Source organism: Humulus lupulus, chromosome 6 (assembly GCF_963169125.1).
Source record: "Humulus lupulus chromosome 6, drHumLupu1.1, whole genome shotgun sequence".
Classification (NCBI taxonomy): domain Eukaryota; kingdom Viridiplantae; phylum Streptophyta; class Magnoliopsida; order Rosales; family Cannabaceae; genus Humulus; species Humulus lupulus.
In genome coordinates, this window is record NC_084798.1 from 172,768,444 (window position 1) to 172,786,877 (window position 18,434).

Genomic DNA, 18,434 nt, shown 5'->3' on the forward strand with positions numbered 1-18,434 from the left:
TATATTATATTTATATACACACTCGTAACTTAGTCTTATAGTTTATATTATTTGAGATTGTACAAGAAATAATATAATTTAGCTATTACAACGGACAACACGTCTGTTGGTGAGTATTATAAATGACATTACTTTTCCTCCTAAGCACTATCTATTGACAATCGTTTGGCAACCCATTTAATTAACTGGATTATAACGAGAAGTACTAAATAATTACCTTCCTAATCAAGTCAAATTGTTATTTAGTACTCACGTCTGTTGGTGAGTACTAAATGACCCATTTAATCGGTGATTTGACATATTTCCCAAAATTTCATTGTTTTCAAGCTAAAAAGAAGGCTTTCCCTTTCCCGGGATTTCTCCTTGGAAACAACTGAACAAGGCATTCAACTTTCTTTAGTTTTGAAAATCACTTCAAATCCATATAATTTTGGGGTAGATCCTAAAAGTGCCAAGTTATCATTGGTTGCTGGTGTAAAGCAGATAAAAGATACTAATCAATAACAAGATCAACCCCATATCAGACCACATGCAAAGATATTCGCACCAGCTGTAAACATATTTTCATAACATTGAAAAAAAGAAAATAAAAGGCAAAAACTAAATAAGAAAGGCATGTAGATATGATCGTTATGACAGCAATAAGCACAATCTTTCCATACCACATTTTATACATTCCGAGGCAAAACTTCTGGCACGCTATTTACAGTAAGTATTCTCCATGAAGGAAAGTTATACTACACTTTAGATACAAATTTCATGTTTTGCAGTGTCTTAAATTTGTGTTTTTTGTTCCTACATCTTAATAACTAGCTATACCACAAAAAGACATCATAATTATGCCTGGCAAGATGTGAAATAATAAAGTGAATTTTCCAAGGGGGATTATTTGTCACCCTTTATTCGATCTCTGTTTATAGATATGCATCACACCCCAGGACATGGATCAGCAATTTATGGTTTTAAGCAGACTGGAATTCGCCATACCTTCCGTCGGTTTCCAGATAATATTTTCGAGCTTGGCGCAGAAATTCTTGTAGAACTGCAAAAATGAGTCAAAAATAAACATGTTGTAACAGTTACAAATGGGACCATAGAATCTGAAGCTGAAGGTAATTGTTTGAAAGGTCTGTATAAAAGCCCAGGTTTATGCATGTTACCCCCAAATTTGAACAGAAGGCTAACCTTGTGATATTCAAGAGTGTCCCCAGCAGCTTTTCGGACATCTACCATGAAGAGAGATGACGCAACTTCGAAAACCTATATAGAGAAGGATACAACTGATTTAGATGTTATATTTGTACATGTTTATAAGAACAAATAAACACTTAATAAAAAATTTATTGATCAACAAAACCAACCAAAAATAAACAAATACTACCTCCAGAACGACAGCAAATTGTCCAGTCCTGCTTGCAGTTATACCTTCAAGTCTTGTCTATTGGAAATATTAATTTAATTAGATTAAAGAAAATTAAATCATAGTGTTGGAATTTCCACACTGAATATCTAAGCTTTATGCCATCCAATGCCACAATAAAAAATAATAACCTGGTCTTGTTAAATTGAAGAATAACAAAAAAACAAATGTTTTGCACTTACCTTGTAACCACGTGTATGTACTTTGAGACTCATTGATTCTGCAACAGCTTCAATAGTTGAAATTATAACTTTTGCCGGTTTGCGAGAAACGAAACGAGTTTGTCGTTTTACATAATCCTGCGGGACGAGAGAGGATAACATCAAAGAAGAAAGCAGAGAGATACACAAAAGAAAAACTTCTAAATGTGACCAATCATAAAAAAATTCCGTCCATTCCTCACTCATTAATATATTATTTTGTTAAAATAATAATAATAATAATTTATTTAAGAAAAGGACTTAAATAGCATGTTGAACCGAAGCCATCTCTACTTTTATAAGTGCATGCTACACTACAATTATACATAAAGAGTTTTAAGGTTACGGCCCCAATAGATCACAGAAATGCTAATTTGCAAATATTCTGCAACCAATTACTGCAATGACCAATGTAGCATCTTGTGTTGCGTGTGCTCCCATTGAACAATAAGGAAGTTGTTCAAGCACAAGGGACAAAAGAGGGCCAATAGTGTTTTCCCTATTGGATGTATAAGCACAATTATGTCGTTCTTATAAATTGCACTTTAAAACAGCTATATTTCCACCAAAAAGTTGCAAATAGCGAACAACATGTAACATAGATGAAATACTAACCATAAGAAGAACAAAAGGGTGGACATTCAAATTTCTACTAAAAAAATGCATTACAGCAGATGGTTCATTGCACTTATGAAACATTAACGATTTATTAGGGAATAACTTGTCTAAGGAACTGCAACTGTAGACTATACCTGCCGTCTGTCAAACAATGCAGACAGATTTAACCCTTGGGATAAGGTAATCATTTCAAAGGCATTCATTATCAAAGGACCACCCTCATTACTTTCTGACTGCTCCGCTACGTATTGGTCCTGTAAAATATCAACAGTTTGAAGTATCCTTTAGAAGATGTCATCAGGATCAGGTTTCAAACTAAACTGGTGTTTGGAGTTTATCAGGTTATTTTAATTTACTGCACAATAGTAATATACCATCTTCATCTCATAATTCTACAATGACAATTAAGAATTTTCTCAATTTGCAATAGATCTCTCTTTCTTATTAAATAAAACAGATGGCACAAAAGAGCAAAGGTCAACCTCAATGTCGTCAAAAACTGCACAAACATCATCCAAATTTACTTCTTCGTCTTCCCTATGCTCAACAGGTACATAATTCCTCCGGAACCAGGGATCTTTCCTTATTCCTTCAATCTGAATTCTCTGCTTAACATATAAACCATTAAAACAAAAACATAGATAGATCTCTGACAATTGTAAAGGCTGAAATGAAAGACTCACAGTTCTTGGATTGGGGTCAAGTATCTTATGTATCAATGACTTTGCCCCATGAGAGAACCAATATGGACAAGAAAACTTAGCTGCATTTATCTACACATGATGCAGAAGGATAGTTAGTGGCAAATAGGAACTTCCTCTCAAATTAGTTAGAACAGAGAGAATAGAATAGGATTGAATAAGAAACTCAGAACAATTGTATTGAAAACTAGTCAGGATTTTGAGAGCCTGATTCTCTCCCAAAGGAATACAACGCACTTAATTTCTCCACACTTACATAATTCCCTCCCCTTAGTATTTATTCTACTCTCTCAGTGGCACACTAAGTGCACCTTACACCTCAGCCATACCCTACTGATAGGAATTTCCTATCTGTGATGTCCCAAAACAGCCAACAAACAGAACAGAATAACAGAAAAGAAATATTGCAGAGAAAAATTGAATGAAAACCAGCTTGCATTAATACCCAGGTAGTTCGAGAGCCTGGCCTCTCCCAAGAAATAGAAACTACAACTCAATTCCAGCCTGAAAACATATAATTCTGGTCTATCCTTATTTATAGTAAGGTCTACACCCTATTCCCGTGTACCCCACTTACACCCAAAAACTCCTCATATAACTACCTCACATAATGTTTCTTTCCTCTTGATCAGCCTTTACCCCGAGCCCATTTCTACCCTTACCCCTCCTATTGTATACAAAAGTGATGGGAGGTCTATCAATACCGCCGGCCACCAGTTTCACCTTGTCCTCAAGTTGGAAATCGGGGAACTGTTCTTGAATCACAGTGAAGTCTTCCCAAGTTGCATCACATTCTGGTATGTTCATCCACTTGATCAAGGCCTGGGGTGCTTCTTTCTGAGTTCCTGGCCTAAACTCCAGCACACTTCCGGGCTGCAAAATCCATTCTAACTCCGCTGTGAGCTCGGGAGGGAGCGTAGTTGGTTGCTGGTTTGGTCCCAGCGCTGTCCGCAGCAATGAAACATGGAAAACCGGGTGTATTGTAGCATCACTTGGGCACAAATACCTTCCGTTCGGACCTTGCCGCCAGTTCCCAATAGAACCCCATAACACGTAGTGGCTGTGATCGGTATTCCCACTGCAGAAACAATCACTGTGGAAATAAAATTGTGGGTTGCCCCACTGTCAATCAGCACTGTGACTGGTTTTTGCCCAATATGCCCAGCTAGTTTCACGGTGTGAGTGGACGAAATGCCCACCAGAGAGTTCAAAGAAAGGGTGGCCAGCGTCTCCTCGGCGCCGCACAGTTCGCCGGATTCTGGGGATGGTGGTGGCGAGTCCTCCAACTGCACAAACTCTTCGTCATCTGCGAGCAGTAACACTTGGAGGGACTTCTGCTCACATTCATGGCCGCGGTGGAATTTTTTATCACAACGAAAGCAAACGCCACGCGCACGTTTATCCTGATACTCGACTTCTGTTAGCCGACGGAATGACGTTTTCGACGCTTGAGTTACGCTGCTGCTGGTCTGCGCTGATGCCTGAGAAGAAAGAGCTATTGGGGAGGTCAGAGGCGACTTGGCTAGGAAGGGCGGCTGAGTGGTTCTGGGTAAGGTAAGTGGGCTTAGGGTTTGTTTAGTGAACCCAGATCTAATGGGCTGGCCCGTCTGAAGCAATTGGTGGCCTTCTTCTATCCGTTGGGCCGTATCCATGATATTGGATAGGCCCACGGGCTGTAGGATATGAAGGGCTGCTTTGATGCTCTCTTTGAGCCCACGGACAAAGCTGTCTTCCAACACATGGTCGGGCACATCAGGGACCCGAGAAGACAGCATTTCCCAGCGAAGACGGTAATCACGCACAGTGGACGTCTGGGTCACAGACAGTAGCTCCTCCGACACCGAACCCACCGGCGACGCCCGGAATCGCAGCAAAATTTGCTGTTTCAGACTAGCCCACGAAGTAATCTGTCGCCGCTGATTTTCCCACTGAAACCACGTGAGTGCATCCCCATCCAGTCCAATAATCGCCGTCTCCAACATCTGCGGTTCGGTCATATGCATCAACAAAAAATAACATTCAGTTCGATAAATCCAGCCGTCCGGATTCTCTCTCGCAAACAAAGGTAATTCCATACGCGGCGGTCGAAAATCCTGTCCAAAATTCTGCCCCCCGCCATAAATGTTCTCCGATGGCTGCTGGTGAGGATCGGGATGTACAGTGGACAGCTCCCCACTAATCGGAGGTGCTGGAGACGAATGACGAGCACCCGAGCCGATCTCCTCCTCGATTACGCGACGAGGCCGATCGGAATTCATGGTGGATGTCTCGTTCACTGACTTTCCCGCCGACTGCAATAGCTGGGCCAAGTGTGCCACCACAAAATCCATCTTCTTCTCCATAGCCGGCAGTCGCTGCACTTCGGTCTTCAGTAATTCCAGCTCCTGCGGAAGGTGCTGAAACTCAGATCGGAACTCCCCCAACTCACGCCTGAAATCCGCCTGAAATAACTCCACCTTCTCTTCCAACACATTTGTTGGCAGATCCCTCTTAGGCCCCATGGCAATCGACGGCTCTGATACCAATTTGATAGGAATTTCCTATCTGTGATGTCCCAAAACAGCCAACAAACAGAACAAAATAACAGAAAAGAAATATTGCAGAGAAAAATTGAATGAAAACCAGCTTGCATTAATACCCAAGTAGTTCGAGAGCCTGGCCTCTCCCAAGAAATAGAAACTACAACTCAATTCCAGCCTGAAAACATATAATTCTGGTCTATCCTTATTTATAGTAAGGTCTACACCCTATTCCCGTGTACCCCACTTACACCCAAAAACTCCTCATATAACTACCTCACATAATGTTTCTTTCCTCTTGATCAGCCTTTACCCCGAGCCCATTTCTACCCTTAACCCTCCTATTGTATACAAAAGTGATGGGAGGTCTATCACCTACACAATCCCTGCACCCACACACTAACTAACTCCCTCCCTTACTGGTTCTTTCCCTACCGCTGACCTGACATTCTTAGTCCTCTTCCTTCCTTGTGTACACGTAGGTGATTGGAGGCCTATCAATACCCCTGCCCAAAGTCTCACCTTGTCCTCTAGGTGAAAATGAGGAAATTGTTCCTGAATCGTGTTGAAGTCCTCCCATGTTGCTTCAAAGGCCGGTAAGTTGGTCCACTGAATTAATGCCTGCGGCTGCACTTTGTGTGTTCCAGGACGAACATCTAACACCCTCTAAGGTTCAAGAGACCACTCCATTTTGGCTTTCAAATCCAAGGGTAAGTCAGAGGCTTGTTGATGAGGTCCCAAGGCAGCACGCAACAAAGATACATGAAAAACGGATGGATAGCTGCCTCTGAAGGTAATTGAAGCGATAGGCTGTTGTACCCCACGCGCTAAAATTGGAAAAAGACCGAAGAACTGAGGTGCCAATTTCTCATTCTGGCGTTTAGCCAATAATTTCTGGCGATGCGAACGAAGCTTCACATACAATAAATACCCTACGGCAAAGTGCACGTCCCTTCTCTTCTGATTTGCCTAGGGCTCCAAACAGCCTTGCACCAACGAATAACTAGGCTCGTCGTGACCCATCTGCGGCTCTTGCATCAACTTGGACAGAGTTGGGTCAGCCGCCACATGAGCTCGGAGGTCTGGAATAGAATGACAGATGGAATAGTAATCGCAGCAAGAGAGATATCCTAATATATTCGTGAAAGGGCGTCAACGACCTTATTCTCCAATCCTGGCCGATCCTGAATGTCAAAATCATATTTTAGTAACTTAGTGAGCCATTTTTGATACTCCGAAGGAACTAGTCGCTGCTCCAACAAATACTTCAAGCTACGAGTTCGAACCAAAAACTTCCTTCGCAACAAGTAAGGGCGCCACTTTTGGATGGCCAATAGAATAGCCATAAACTCTCTCTCATAAACTAATTCAGTGCGTGCCCGAGGCGAAAGGACCTGACTGTAATATACGATGGAGCGCTGATTTTGCATGAGTACAAGCCCCTAAACCTGACCCCTATGCGTCGGCCTCCAATACAAAAAGGGCAGAAAAATCTAGTAACGCCAACACAGGTACTGAACACATAGCCTCTTTAAGGCAAATGAATGCCTCCTGAGCTTTGGGGGACCAACCAAAAGTGTCCTTTCTCAGCTGGTCAGTAAGAAGCTGAGAAATTTGGCCATAACCCTTCATGAACTTCCTGTAATATCCAGTTAACCCCAAAAATCCCCGAAGGTCCCTCAATGATTGAGGAATTGGCCACTCCGCCATAGCAATCACCTTACTTGGATCCGCCAGAACCCCTTCAGCTAATATGATATGCCCCAAATACTCGAGGCAAGCTTGCGCAAACAAACACTTCTTACGGTTGGCATACAATTGGTGTTGTTGCAACTTGTTCAACACCATCTCCAAATGTTGCACATGCGCCTCCAAAGTTGAGCTATAAACCAAGATGTCATCAAAGAAAACCAAGACAAACTTGCGCAAAAAATCATAGAATGGTAGGAAATCAAGCTAGTTATTGGTTTTCAGATGTTGATAGCAAGGAATTTATGTTTCCAATTGTTGTTTCAGCTTCCTAGTCTATAGGAATTCCTATTTATTGTATCTATTTTTTAATATGAAGGGTCTTAGTTGTTTGTTATATATATAACCTAGTTCTATGTTGTAAAAGATAAATAATACAAAAATAAAAATAATTTCTCTCATACCATTTTCTTCATGGTGTCTAGAGCAATAGAAGCTTGAAATTGGGATTTATTTTTCAATTTTTCTTCAACCATCTCTTAAAAATTTAGGGTTTGATATTCTTGAAGTTCAATACTAGAAAACCATTTTCGAGTGTTATTCTATTCTCACCTCCAGCCCAAGGAGATTGCCCAGCTTCCGATCGGCGGACCCCTGTTCTCTGGCGCACCACTCATTCGTGCTCCTTAGCCTCGTGTCCGCTGGTATTTTTCTATGGTAGCACAAGTTTTTCACAATATTTCTCTTTAGTTGCACAACAAAGCAACACTCATGCACTCCAGGTTATTCAAACCCCTCATACCCATTGGATTGTGGATTCCGGTGCTTCAGACCACATGACAGGTGATAGATCACTATTTTAAAAAATGCTCCAATGATAGCACTGTTTGCATTGCAGATCGCTTGTGTTCAAGAATAGTGAGAATTGGGACCATAACAATCACACCAAGTCTTGTTTTAAATTCTGTTCTTTACGTTCCCAAACTTGATTGTAATTTAATCTCAGTGAGCAAACTGAATAGAGATCTTAATTGTGAAGCTAAGTTTACTGCTAATTTTTGTGTTTTTCAGGATGTGGAATCGGGGATGATGATTGGCCAAGCTGAGTTCAGTAAGGGCTTGTATCGGCTAAAAATCAAAACCCCCGAGTCGAACCATGGAAATCATTGTTGTCTCTCTCAATGTCAATCTCTTACATTAGTAAACCAGTCCAATAAAATCAGTACAATCACATTATAGCATTACCGTCTAGGTCATCCAAATTTCGTGTACCTCAAATACTTTTTCCCATCCCTATTTGTCAATATAAACCCTCAAGTCTCTTCGGTGTGATATTTGTCAATTTTCTAAGCACTCGTCACTTTTTTGCCCCAAGACCTCATCAACCCTCTCATCCATTCTCACTCATTCACGGGGATATTTGGGGACCATCCAAAATTCATAATATCAGTGGGACATGGTTTTTGTTACTAGTTGACGATCATAGTCGCTTAAGTTGGACATTCCTCATGAAAGAAAAATCTGAAATAAATCAGATTTTCCAAAACTTCCACAAAATGATTCAAACCCAATTTCAAACAAACATTCAGGTATTAAAAACCGACAATGCTCGTGACTTCTTCAACTCTGTCCTTGGACCATATTTGCAATCGCATGGGATTTTTCATGAAAGTTTTTGCGTCGACACACCACAACAAAATAGTGGGCCGAACGTAAAAATCACCATTTACTTGAGGTAGCTCGATCCTTACTTTTTTGATCACATGTTCCAAAAAGATTCTGGGGTGAAGTTGTCCTCACAGCCACCTATCTCATAAATAGAATGCCATCACGAGTCCTAAAGTTCAAAACTCCGCTGCAAATCCTTCTTGAATCATATCCTCACTCACATCTTGTGTCTCAAATTCCCCTTCGTGTCTTTGGCTGTATTGCATTTGTCCACGTTCACTCCTCACATCGAAGCGAACTCAATGCCCGCACCACCAAATGTATCCTTCTTGGCTACTCATTCAATTAAAAAAGCTACAAATGCTACTGTCCAATTTCTAAAAAATTGTTCCACTCCATGGATGTCACTTATTTTAAAGACCAGCATTATTAAACCAATTCTACAATTCCGGGGGAGAACCATAGTCAGGAATTGCAAAATTGGGATTTTGTTTCTGTCATTGACAATACAGTTGATTCTCCTCCGAATACTTCTCCTCACAACACAATTCTTCCAAGAACATCACCAACTCCTTCCATTGCCCATTCTCCAAACTATTCAGTGGAATCACATGAGCCAAGAAATTCTCATCCAATCTCTTCAAGTCCTATCCACATTCCAAGCAAAGAGGTCCAATCTCATCATTCAGCCAAATTAAATGAGCCAAGAACTCCTCATCCAATCTCTCCAAGTCCTGTCCCTATCTCAAGTAAAGAGATCCAGGTTTACTCAAGGAGAAAGAAACAACTAGCAAGCATTTAACAAACCACTACACAAACTCAGCAAGGTCAAGAATATGATCCGATCCCATTCATCCTCGAAAAGACACAGGAAGACGCTAGACCTGAACCTATTATGGAAGAAAATGTGTCAGATGATCTGAACATCCCATTTACAATTATTAGAGTTACTCAAGCCTATCTCCTACACATAGAGCCTTTATCACCTCCTTGGACCAAGTTCAGGTTCCCACATCGGTCCAGGAAGCCCTATTCTTGATCGGAAGGCTGTCACAATGGAAGAACTTAGAGCACTTGAAAAGAATGAAACATGGATCCTCACAGATTTACCTCTTGGCAAACACACAGTTGGTTGCGGCTGCAAATGGATCTTCTCAGTCAAGCATAAGGCGGATGGAAGCATGAAAAGATTCAAGACCTGCAAAGTGGCCAAAGGGTTCACTCAATCCTATGGCATTGATTACCGGAGACGTTTGCTCCTGTTGCTAAGTTGAACACCATTCGAGTTCTCTTGTTGATTGCAGTAAACAAAGAATGGCCTTTATTCCAACTTGATGTAAACGATTCCTTTCTTAACAGAGATCTAGTGAAAGAAGTATACATGGATATCCCTCCGGGATTTGAGGGTAGATTCACTAAGGGAAAGGTGTGCAAACTCAAGAAATCCCTTTATGACCTCAAACAATCCCCTCGAGCCTGATTCGACAGGTTTACGAAAGTTCTAAAGGGAGATGGCTACACTCGATGACAGTCAGATCACACTCTGTTTGTAAAACATTCAACAGGGGGAAAACTAACAGTGTTAATAATTTATGTCGATGATATTGTGGTTACAGGAAATTTCATGGAGGAAATTACTCATCTCAAGCAGCTCCTCTCCAGTGAATTTGAGATAAAGGATCTAGGATAATTAAGATACTTCCTAAGGATGGAAGTAGCAAGATCCAGCGTAGGCATCTCAGTCACTCAACAAAAATACGTCCTCAACCTCTTATAAGAAACAGGGACGATTGGATGCAAGCCAGTTGACACACTGATGGATCCTAATGCAAAACTTGGAGCACAGACAGACGCAATAAAAGTTCGTTTGTTTGTTTGTTTGTTTTTTTTTACCGACGTCTCGTGGGAAAATTAATCTACCTCACACTCGGCCTGATATAAGCCTTGTTGTAAGTGTTGTTAGTCAATTTCTCAACAATCCCGCAGAGGAACACATGAATGTTGTCTATCGCATTCTTAGTACCTCAAAGGAACACCAGGAAAATGGCTAATGTTCAGAAAAACTTTTCACAAGGATCTTAAAATCTACACAGATGCAGATTGGACAGGTTCTCTCACTGATCGAAGATCCACTTCCAGATACTGCTCCTATATTTGGGAAAATCTTGTATCTTTCCGCAGCAGGTAGTAGCTCACAGCCTTAGCACATGGAATTTGTGAAGGATTGTAGCTGAAATGCTTACTTGATGAACTCAGAATCTGCCTTGAAGGCCGTATAAATGTTTTCTGTGATAATCAATTAGCTATAGCAATAGCAAAGAATCCAGTCCATCATGATAGAACCAAACATGTCGAAATTGATCGTCATTTCATCAATGAGAAGATTGAAAGCAAGATCATCACCTTGAAACATGTTCCTTCAAGACACCAGGCAACTGACATCTTAACCAAAACTCTCCATCGCCCTAATTTCAGTGAACTCAACTCCAAACTAGGAATGTTTAGTATATATCATCTAGCTTGAGGGGAAGTGTAGGAAATCAAGCTAGTTATTAGTTTTCAAATGTTGACAGCAAGGAATTTATGTTTCCAATTGTTGTTTCAGCTTCGTAGTCTATAAGAATTCATATTTATTGTATTTACTTTTGAATATGAAGGGTCTTAGTTGTTTGCTGTATTTATAGCCTAGTTCTATGTTGTAAGAGATAGAGAATACAAAAATAAAAGTAATTTCTCTCATACCATTTTCTTCAGGAATACCTCATTCATCAAAGCTTAGAAAGTAGTTGGCGTGTTGGTGAGTCCAAAGGGCATAACAAGGAACTCATAGTGCCCCTCGTGTTCGAAAGGCAGTCTTCTAAACATCCTTATCACACACGCAAATTTGATGGTAACCCGACTTGAGGTCTAGTTTAGAAAAGATTATCACCCCATGTAACTCATCTATCACTGGAATGAGAAACTTATCAGCCACTGTCTCACGATTCAAAGCCCAATAATCAACACAAAACCTCCAACTTCCATCCTTTTTCTTGACCAAAAGAACTGGACTAGAGAACGGGCTAGTACTTGGTTGCACAATACCAGCCAGTAACATTTCAGCCAACAACCTCTCTATTTCATCCTTTTGGACCTGCGCATAACGTTAGGGACGTACGCTAATAGGACTCGCTCCTTCTCGTAGGCAAATGGCATGTTTCTGTGGCCGTCCCGCTAGCATGTGGAAGACTGACTAATATTGCTGCAGTAGAACTGATACTTGCAGTGACTCAGTATCGACTTCAGCCTCAACCTCAGCAGAAAGTATACCCAATTCGTCCCAAAAACCCTGTCCCTCTTGCTGAACTGTATGAATCATGGCCTTAAGGGAGATTTGTGACTAGCATAACTCAGGTCACCTTGTAATGTTACCCACTGACCTCCCACCTCAAACTTCATTACCATCCTTCGCCAATTGACCTGCATATTCCCTAGAGTTTCCAGCCACTTAATTCCCAATATGACATCTGTACCACCCAATTCTAAGGGTAGAAAATCAGTGCCACTGTCAAAGTGCCCAAGTCCAACTCAACCCGAGTACAAAGTCCCTCAATGCGCAACTTACCGTCGGTTCTTAATAGTTACCCGTAGCACGACGTGGACATGATTGGCATGCCCGTAGCATTGACAATATCCATTGATACAAAATTGTGAGTGGCTCCGTTGTCAATGAGAACCGTTACCAGTTGCTGCCTGATGTGCCTCGCCAGCTTCATAGTGTGGGCCGACATTATACCAACCAAGGAATTCAGAGATAGAGTCGCCAATGTCTCCTCGGCCACACTCTTTGTAGAAGAGTCCAGAGTTGGAGGTGGAGAATCCATGGGGAGAGCCAAATCTTCTTTATATACCATCAACATAAGTTGTAGAGTCTTCTGTTCACACTCATGGCCTTTATGAAATTTCTTGTCACACTTGAAACAAAGTCCCCGAGCCTTCTTATCCTGGTATTCTGCCTCTGTTAGTCGGCGAACAGTCAGTGGTTTAGTTGTCTTCGTAGAACTTGCAAGGGAGATATCGACAAAGCTATCAGAGTGGGTATATACGCTTTGGCAGGAAACAGGCTGCATGTGGGCTTGGGTAGGGAAATGGGACTGGGTTTGGGGTGGTTAACTCGTTGGATCGGGCTCGAAGCTAGCAACTGTTGGCCCTCTTCAATTCTCTGGGCTGTTTCCGTAATTTGGGCTAGGCCCACAAGCTGGAGAATGTGTAAAGCCCATTTGATCTCCTCCTTCACACCTTTCACGAAGCTGCCTTCCAGTACGTGCTCGGACACATCGGGTACTCAAGAAGCCAAGGATCCCCATCGAACCCGATAGTCCTTGACTGTCGACTCTTGTTGGATGGACAAGAGCACCTTCGAAATAGATCAGATTGGTATTGCTCGGAATCAGAGAAGTAGATTCTTCATAGCCCAAGATGTAATCGGTCGGCACTGGTTTTCCCACTGAAACCATGTGAGAGCATCACCCTCCAATCCAATAATCGTCGCTTCCAACATGTGTGCCTTGGTCAATTGGTTGAGGAGAAAATAACACTCGGCACGAAAAACCCATCCATCGAGGTTGTCCCTAGAAAACAACGACAACTCCATCCGAGGTGGTCGATAGGCTTGTCCAAACGGTGGCCATAAATCGGAAGTTATTTTCATCAGATTCAGAATTGGTTTGTTGTCGACTGAAATTGGGGTCTGAGAAGCAGCTCCATCTATAGCTTGTGGTTGGCAGTCGTCAATCGTAGCTGTTGCTGTGGCCGTCGGGCACCCCGATGCTTGCAACATCTGAACAATGAATTCCATCTTCTTCTCAGTCGCTGGAAGACATTGAACATCTATCTTAAGAGAATCCAACTTCTACTGAAACTCAGATGTCACCCCGATATCTCCCATAGGTAATCTGATTTCAACAATTCCACACGTTCGTCCAACAACTCCATCTGATTGTCCTTCTTCGAGCCCATCACAGGTCACTGGTTTTGATACCAATTGATAGGAACTTCTTGATAAATTAGTTAGAACCGAGATAATAGAATAGGATTGAATAAGAAACTCAGAGCAAATGTATTGAAAACTAGTCAGGATTTCGAGAGCCTGATTCTCTCCCAAAGGAGTACAACTCACTTAATTTCTCTACACTTACATAATTCCCTTCCCTTAGTATTTATTCTACTCTCTCAGTGGCACACGAAGTGCACCCTACACCTTAGCCATACCCAACACAATCCCTGCACCCACCCGAGCACTCTAACTAACTCACTCCCTTATTGGTTCTTTCCCTACCACTGCCCTGGCATTCTTAGTCCTCTTCCTTGTGTACACGTAGGTGATTGGAGGCCTATCAGTGGCATAGAAGTTTCAAAACGTGTTCATGTATGTATATAAATATCCTGCTCTTAGAAAATGCTCCCACTATTTTGTAAAATGAAAAATAGAATTTAAAAGGGGAGACAGAGTAAAGAGACTAGAATACATGACAATTTCAAGGAGGTAGAGGAATAGAGAAGACTATCAACATCATTATTTAACCATGTCAGAGAAAAGACAAACATCAGACTGGAACACACTTAAACATGATACATTATTATTGAAGGTACTGACCATCTAAGGCATCACTATTTAAAGAACTATAAACTATGGAGCATTTTGTGAATCCAAAACGTAAGTAATATAATGATTCCAAAGTATAAAATGGCAGCAGACCTTGTTGTATAGAGTAGGCAGGTCTGTCTCATCAAATGGTAGATACCCTGCCATTAGAACATAAAGAATGACTCCACATGACCACACATCAGAAACTGCACCATCATAGCCTTGGTTGCCAAGCACCTGTATGGCAGTAGAAATGAAAATGCATAAAAAAATACCACACACTGAAACACATGATTGACTTCTTTCTTCTATCATAAACATTTGAAAAGTTGTTTTCTGAGTTGGCCAACAAATCCATAGGAAACAAGTTAACAAAAGGAAAAGACCCAAAATGCCTCTAAATTGTCACTTTTATTAAGATTTTATGGTAGAAATATTTTAAAGAAAAAAATGAACATATGCACACGCATTGAAATTTTTTAGGATATATCCAATTAGTAAAATGATTAATGATTTCTCTTCATTGACCTCCTTTCCCTCAGCTAAAATTTAGTGACCTTTTATGACACTTCTCTGCATCCATTACTTTCCTTCCCCGCCCTATAGTGTTGTGTTGGCTAGGCTTCTCACTCTTACACCTCACTTCTGCTTAGTGCTTAGATTATAAATTAAACTACATGATTTGAAGAAAAATGGAATTAACAGCACCAATCTGGGACTCTGTGGCAGAAGTAATAGAGAACTTGATTAAAAAACTGATGAATTGTTCAAAACAATTAGACAGAAAGTCATGAAATGAATTGCACTTGGCAGTACAAAGTACAGAAGTCAAATTATGAAAACATGCATCAATGGCATAACAACCAATATAAGAAAATCCAAGGAAGGAATGAACTATTGAAAATGTACCTCTGGTGCAACATAATTAGGGGTTCCACATGTCGTGTGAAGAAGGTTGACCCCCTGCTCAAAAATATAAGAAAAATAAGAGATTAAAACTGTAAAAGGACCATATACATCAGTAATTGAGCAATAAACAGAATGAGGTCAAGCTTACTTGTTGGGGCAATGCACTCAAGCCAAAATCAGAAACCTTCAAATTTCCATTCGAATCAAGAAGGAGATTTTCAGGCTGTATGCCAAGAAAAATAAAGTAAATAATGGTTGAAAAACACAGTGGCTAAATCACACTTTCTAGACCGAATTAGTTGTTTTAAATATTAATGTGCACCTTCAAATCTCGGTGGTACACACCCTTACTATGACAATGGGCAACAGCATCTATTAGTTGTTGGAAGTATCGCCTTGCTTCATACTCAGGAAGCTTTCCTTGGTGAACCTAGAATAAAAATACACCTCATAAAATTTCAGTAGAAAAAAGAAGCACATGAAGTAATCTGCTGATACTTGAAATCCCTTATCCAAAACTAGTTATACTTTAAGATTATAAACTAAGATTATAAACAGTCAACATCAACATAAAGATGGAGAAAGCTTACAATTTTGTCATACAATTCTCCTCCAGTTACAAACTCGAGAATTATATATATCTTTGTTCTACTAGATAATACCTAAAAGTCAGAAAGGAGTATTAAAAAGAGTGGGAAAATATGAGAGAGAGTGAGAGAGAGAGAGAGAGAGAGAGCATAATAGTGAGTTATAACCTGAAAAGGCATAAGCATACCTCATTCAACCTAACTATATATGGATGCCTAACGATCTTCATTATGGATATCTCTCTTTTAATCTGGAGTCCAAAACGCAATGAAACTATCCACATTCATTACAGTTGAAAACATATATTTACATTTTTGTGGCAATATATTTACACTTTAAGTACATAGAAATGTCAAACAACTTTTAGAGAGGTACACACATTTGCTAAATTTGCATAAAAAAATTAATTGGAGCTTACGAACAGCGAAACAATAAAATACCTGATCAACCATTCTATGCTTGAGAATGGTACTTTTGGCCAATACTTTGACGGCCACACTCTCACCCGTCTCTGTATTTCTAGCAAACTTAACCTTGGCAAATGTTCCTTCACCAACGGTTCTGCCAACCTCATACTTCCCGACCTTCCTCATTACATTATTCCTCGATACCTTATCCATGGTCATCCCAAGCTCATATCCCAATAATTAAATTATAGGAAACTTCATAAAGTCCTAAGAAAACAAAATAAGACCATCAACATTACAACTTTTGACATAAAATGGAAAACCAAGGCACCTAAGTTACATATAGGTTGATAAAGCTGAATTCTTTAAAGAGCTTTCAATTTAACTGGAACCAAACGTACCGTTTTGACTGATTACACCAATCCAACAAAACCAAGTTGTAATTTCTATCCAAAACAAGATAAATACAAAAGTAGTTGCATAGCTCTCATTTTACAAAATTCTCTATCATAATTTCACTCCCCCAATTTTTCTTTCAAGATTTTCAGAAAAGATATTACGGAATCAAGCACGGGAAAACCCTAAAGCTCCACCTCTACTACAGCGTGATCAAATACAAACACAAATTCAATTACAATAATAGAGATAACATGAAATTCTGAAAGCTTTTACAAGCTCCCCCTTAATTCAGCTGCTATTCTCAGCAACCATAGCAAAAACGTAAGAGACCGTAAATCAAGAACCAAATGGAAATTGAAGGATCGGAGAAACAATACAATCTGAAACTTTTTAAAGAATTGCAAATTATAGGAATATTCAGGTACGGAGAAATCCTTACCGGAAAGTATTTAAGATTTTCAAGAATATTCGCCGGAGCTCCGGCGTCGGAGTTAAGCTGGTACTTGATCAAAGAGGATTGCACCAACGATGCTTGCTTGTAAAAATGGAGTGGCTGTTTATATTGGTTTTTATTTATTATTAAAAAAAATGTCACCTTTTTAATTTACTTTTTTACTATTATTTTTTTTTTCTGATTGGGACACCCTGGGGAACTAATATTAACACACGTGCATATTTTAAAATTAAATAATTTTACACTAAAAAAATATTTTTAATTAAAAAATAAATAAAAATATTTGAAAGATCCTCCAAAGACAAATGATTTTTGAAACTTTATCCAAGCACCTCACAAAGAATAATTTTCACTGGAATAATTTTCAAAACCATATCAAATAGTCTCAAAATTTTATAAAAGAAAAGTGATTAACTATGACATTTTTATTGAAAATACATAGAAAACTTGATGCTTTAAGTATCATAGTATACCATATTTTTACACTATGACAATTTATCACAAAATTATGCCATTTTTGAAAATATCTAAAACTTAAAAAATTTGAGAAAAATGATACATTAATGATGCACTAACCATAGTGGCTTGAAAACATAGTTTTTAGGCAAAAATGATGTTTTACGATACAAAAACGATGATGTTTTGAAAACATAGTTTTTAGGCCCAAAAACGATGCTTAACAATAGCTAACGATGCAATAACGACGGTGGCTTGAAAGCATATTTTTTAGGCAAAAAAACGAATGCTTAACGATGTTTAACAATGTAATAGCAATGGTGGCTTGAAAACATAGTTTTTAGGCAAAAAACGATGCCTAACGATGCATTTGCGATGCTCTGAAATTAGATGAAAACTTTAGTGATGCATAACTTTTTACTTAGGTGTCAATTAGATATATATTTTTCCTTCAATTTTTGTATTTTTTTTAGATCTACATGTTTGGAATGCTTAAAAGTCTAAATTTAGGATGTATAGGATATACAAGTTTAATTATTTAAGTGTCAAATAATTAAACTTGTGTGTTCTATACATCCTAAATTTGGACTTTTAAACACAACTAACATATAGGTCTTGAAGAAAATACTAAAATTGAAAGAAAAAAAAACCTCAAATTGACATGTGAGTGAAAATTTATGCATCACTAAAGTTTTCATTAAATTTCAGAGCAGAGCATCGCAAATGCATCGGTATTTCATTGTTAGACATCGTTTTTGGCCGAAAAACTATGTTTTCAAG

General features: G+C 39.5%; 1 protein-coding gene across 3 annotated transcripts; it reads right to left on the bottom strand.

The window, feature by feature from the left end:
* Window positions 1-642: 642 nt before the first annotated feature.
* Window positions 643-17,333, bottom strand: LOC133782726 (CBL-interacting serine/threonine-protein kinase 24-like). Of its 3 annotated transcripts, XM_062222093.1 has the most exons (15): window positions 17,184-17,333; window positions 16,379-16,612; window positions 16,126-16,188; window positions 15,941-16,012; window positions 15,673-15,780; window positions 15,499-15,573; window positions 15,351-15,404; window positions 14,553-14,678; window positions 2,922-3,011; window positions 2,721-2,843; window positions 2,373-2,492; window positions 1,603-1,719; window positions 1,382-1,438; window positions 1,186-1,260; window positions 643-1,042 (listed from the first exon to the last, which is right to left on the bottom strand). In XM_062222093.1, exons 2-15 carry the CDS (start codon window positions 16,562-16,564, stop codon window positions 947-949), a joined length of 1,362 nt encoding a protein of 453 aa, XP_062078077.1. In that variant the 5' UTR covers window positions 16,565-16,612; window positions 17,184-17,333; the 3' UTR covers window positions 643-946. The 3 variants fall into 3 exon arrangements, with proteins under 3 accessions (XP_062078077.1, XP_062078078.1, XP_062078079.1); XM_062222094.1 differs by lacking the exon at window positions 16,126-16,188; XM_062222095.1 differs by lacking the exons at window positions 15,941-16,012; window positions 16,126-16,188.
* Window positions 17,334-18,434: the final 1,101 nt, after the last annotated feature.

What these genes read in the sequence shown, in the direction of transcription:
- LOC133782726 (XM_062222093.1), bottom strand. Translation starts at nt 16,564, where the DNA reads ATGACCATGGATAAGGTATCGAGGAATAATGTAATGAGGAAGGTCGGG. An exon ending in TGAGTGCATTGCCCCAACAA is followed by an intron (nt 15,405 to 15,498) that starts GTAAGCTTGACC and finishes ATTTTTGAGCAG; the next exon opens with GGGGTCAACCTTCTTCACAC. An exon ending in CTAATTATGTTGCACCAGAG is followed by an intron (nt 14,679 to 15,350) that starts GTACATTTTCAA and finishes ACTGCCATACAG; the next exon opens with GTGCTTGGCAACCAAGGCTA.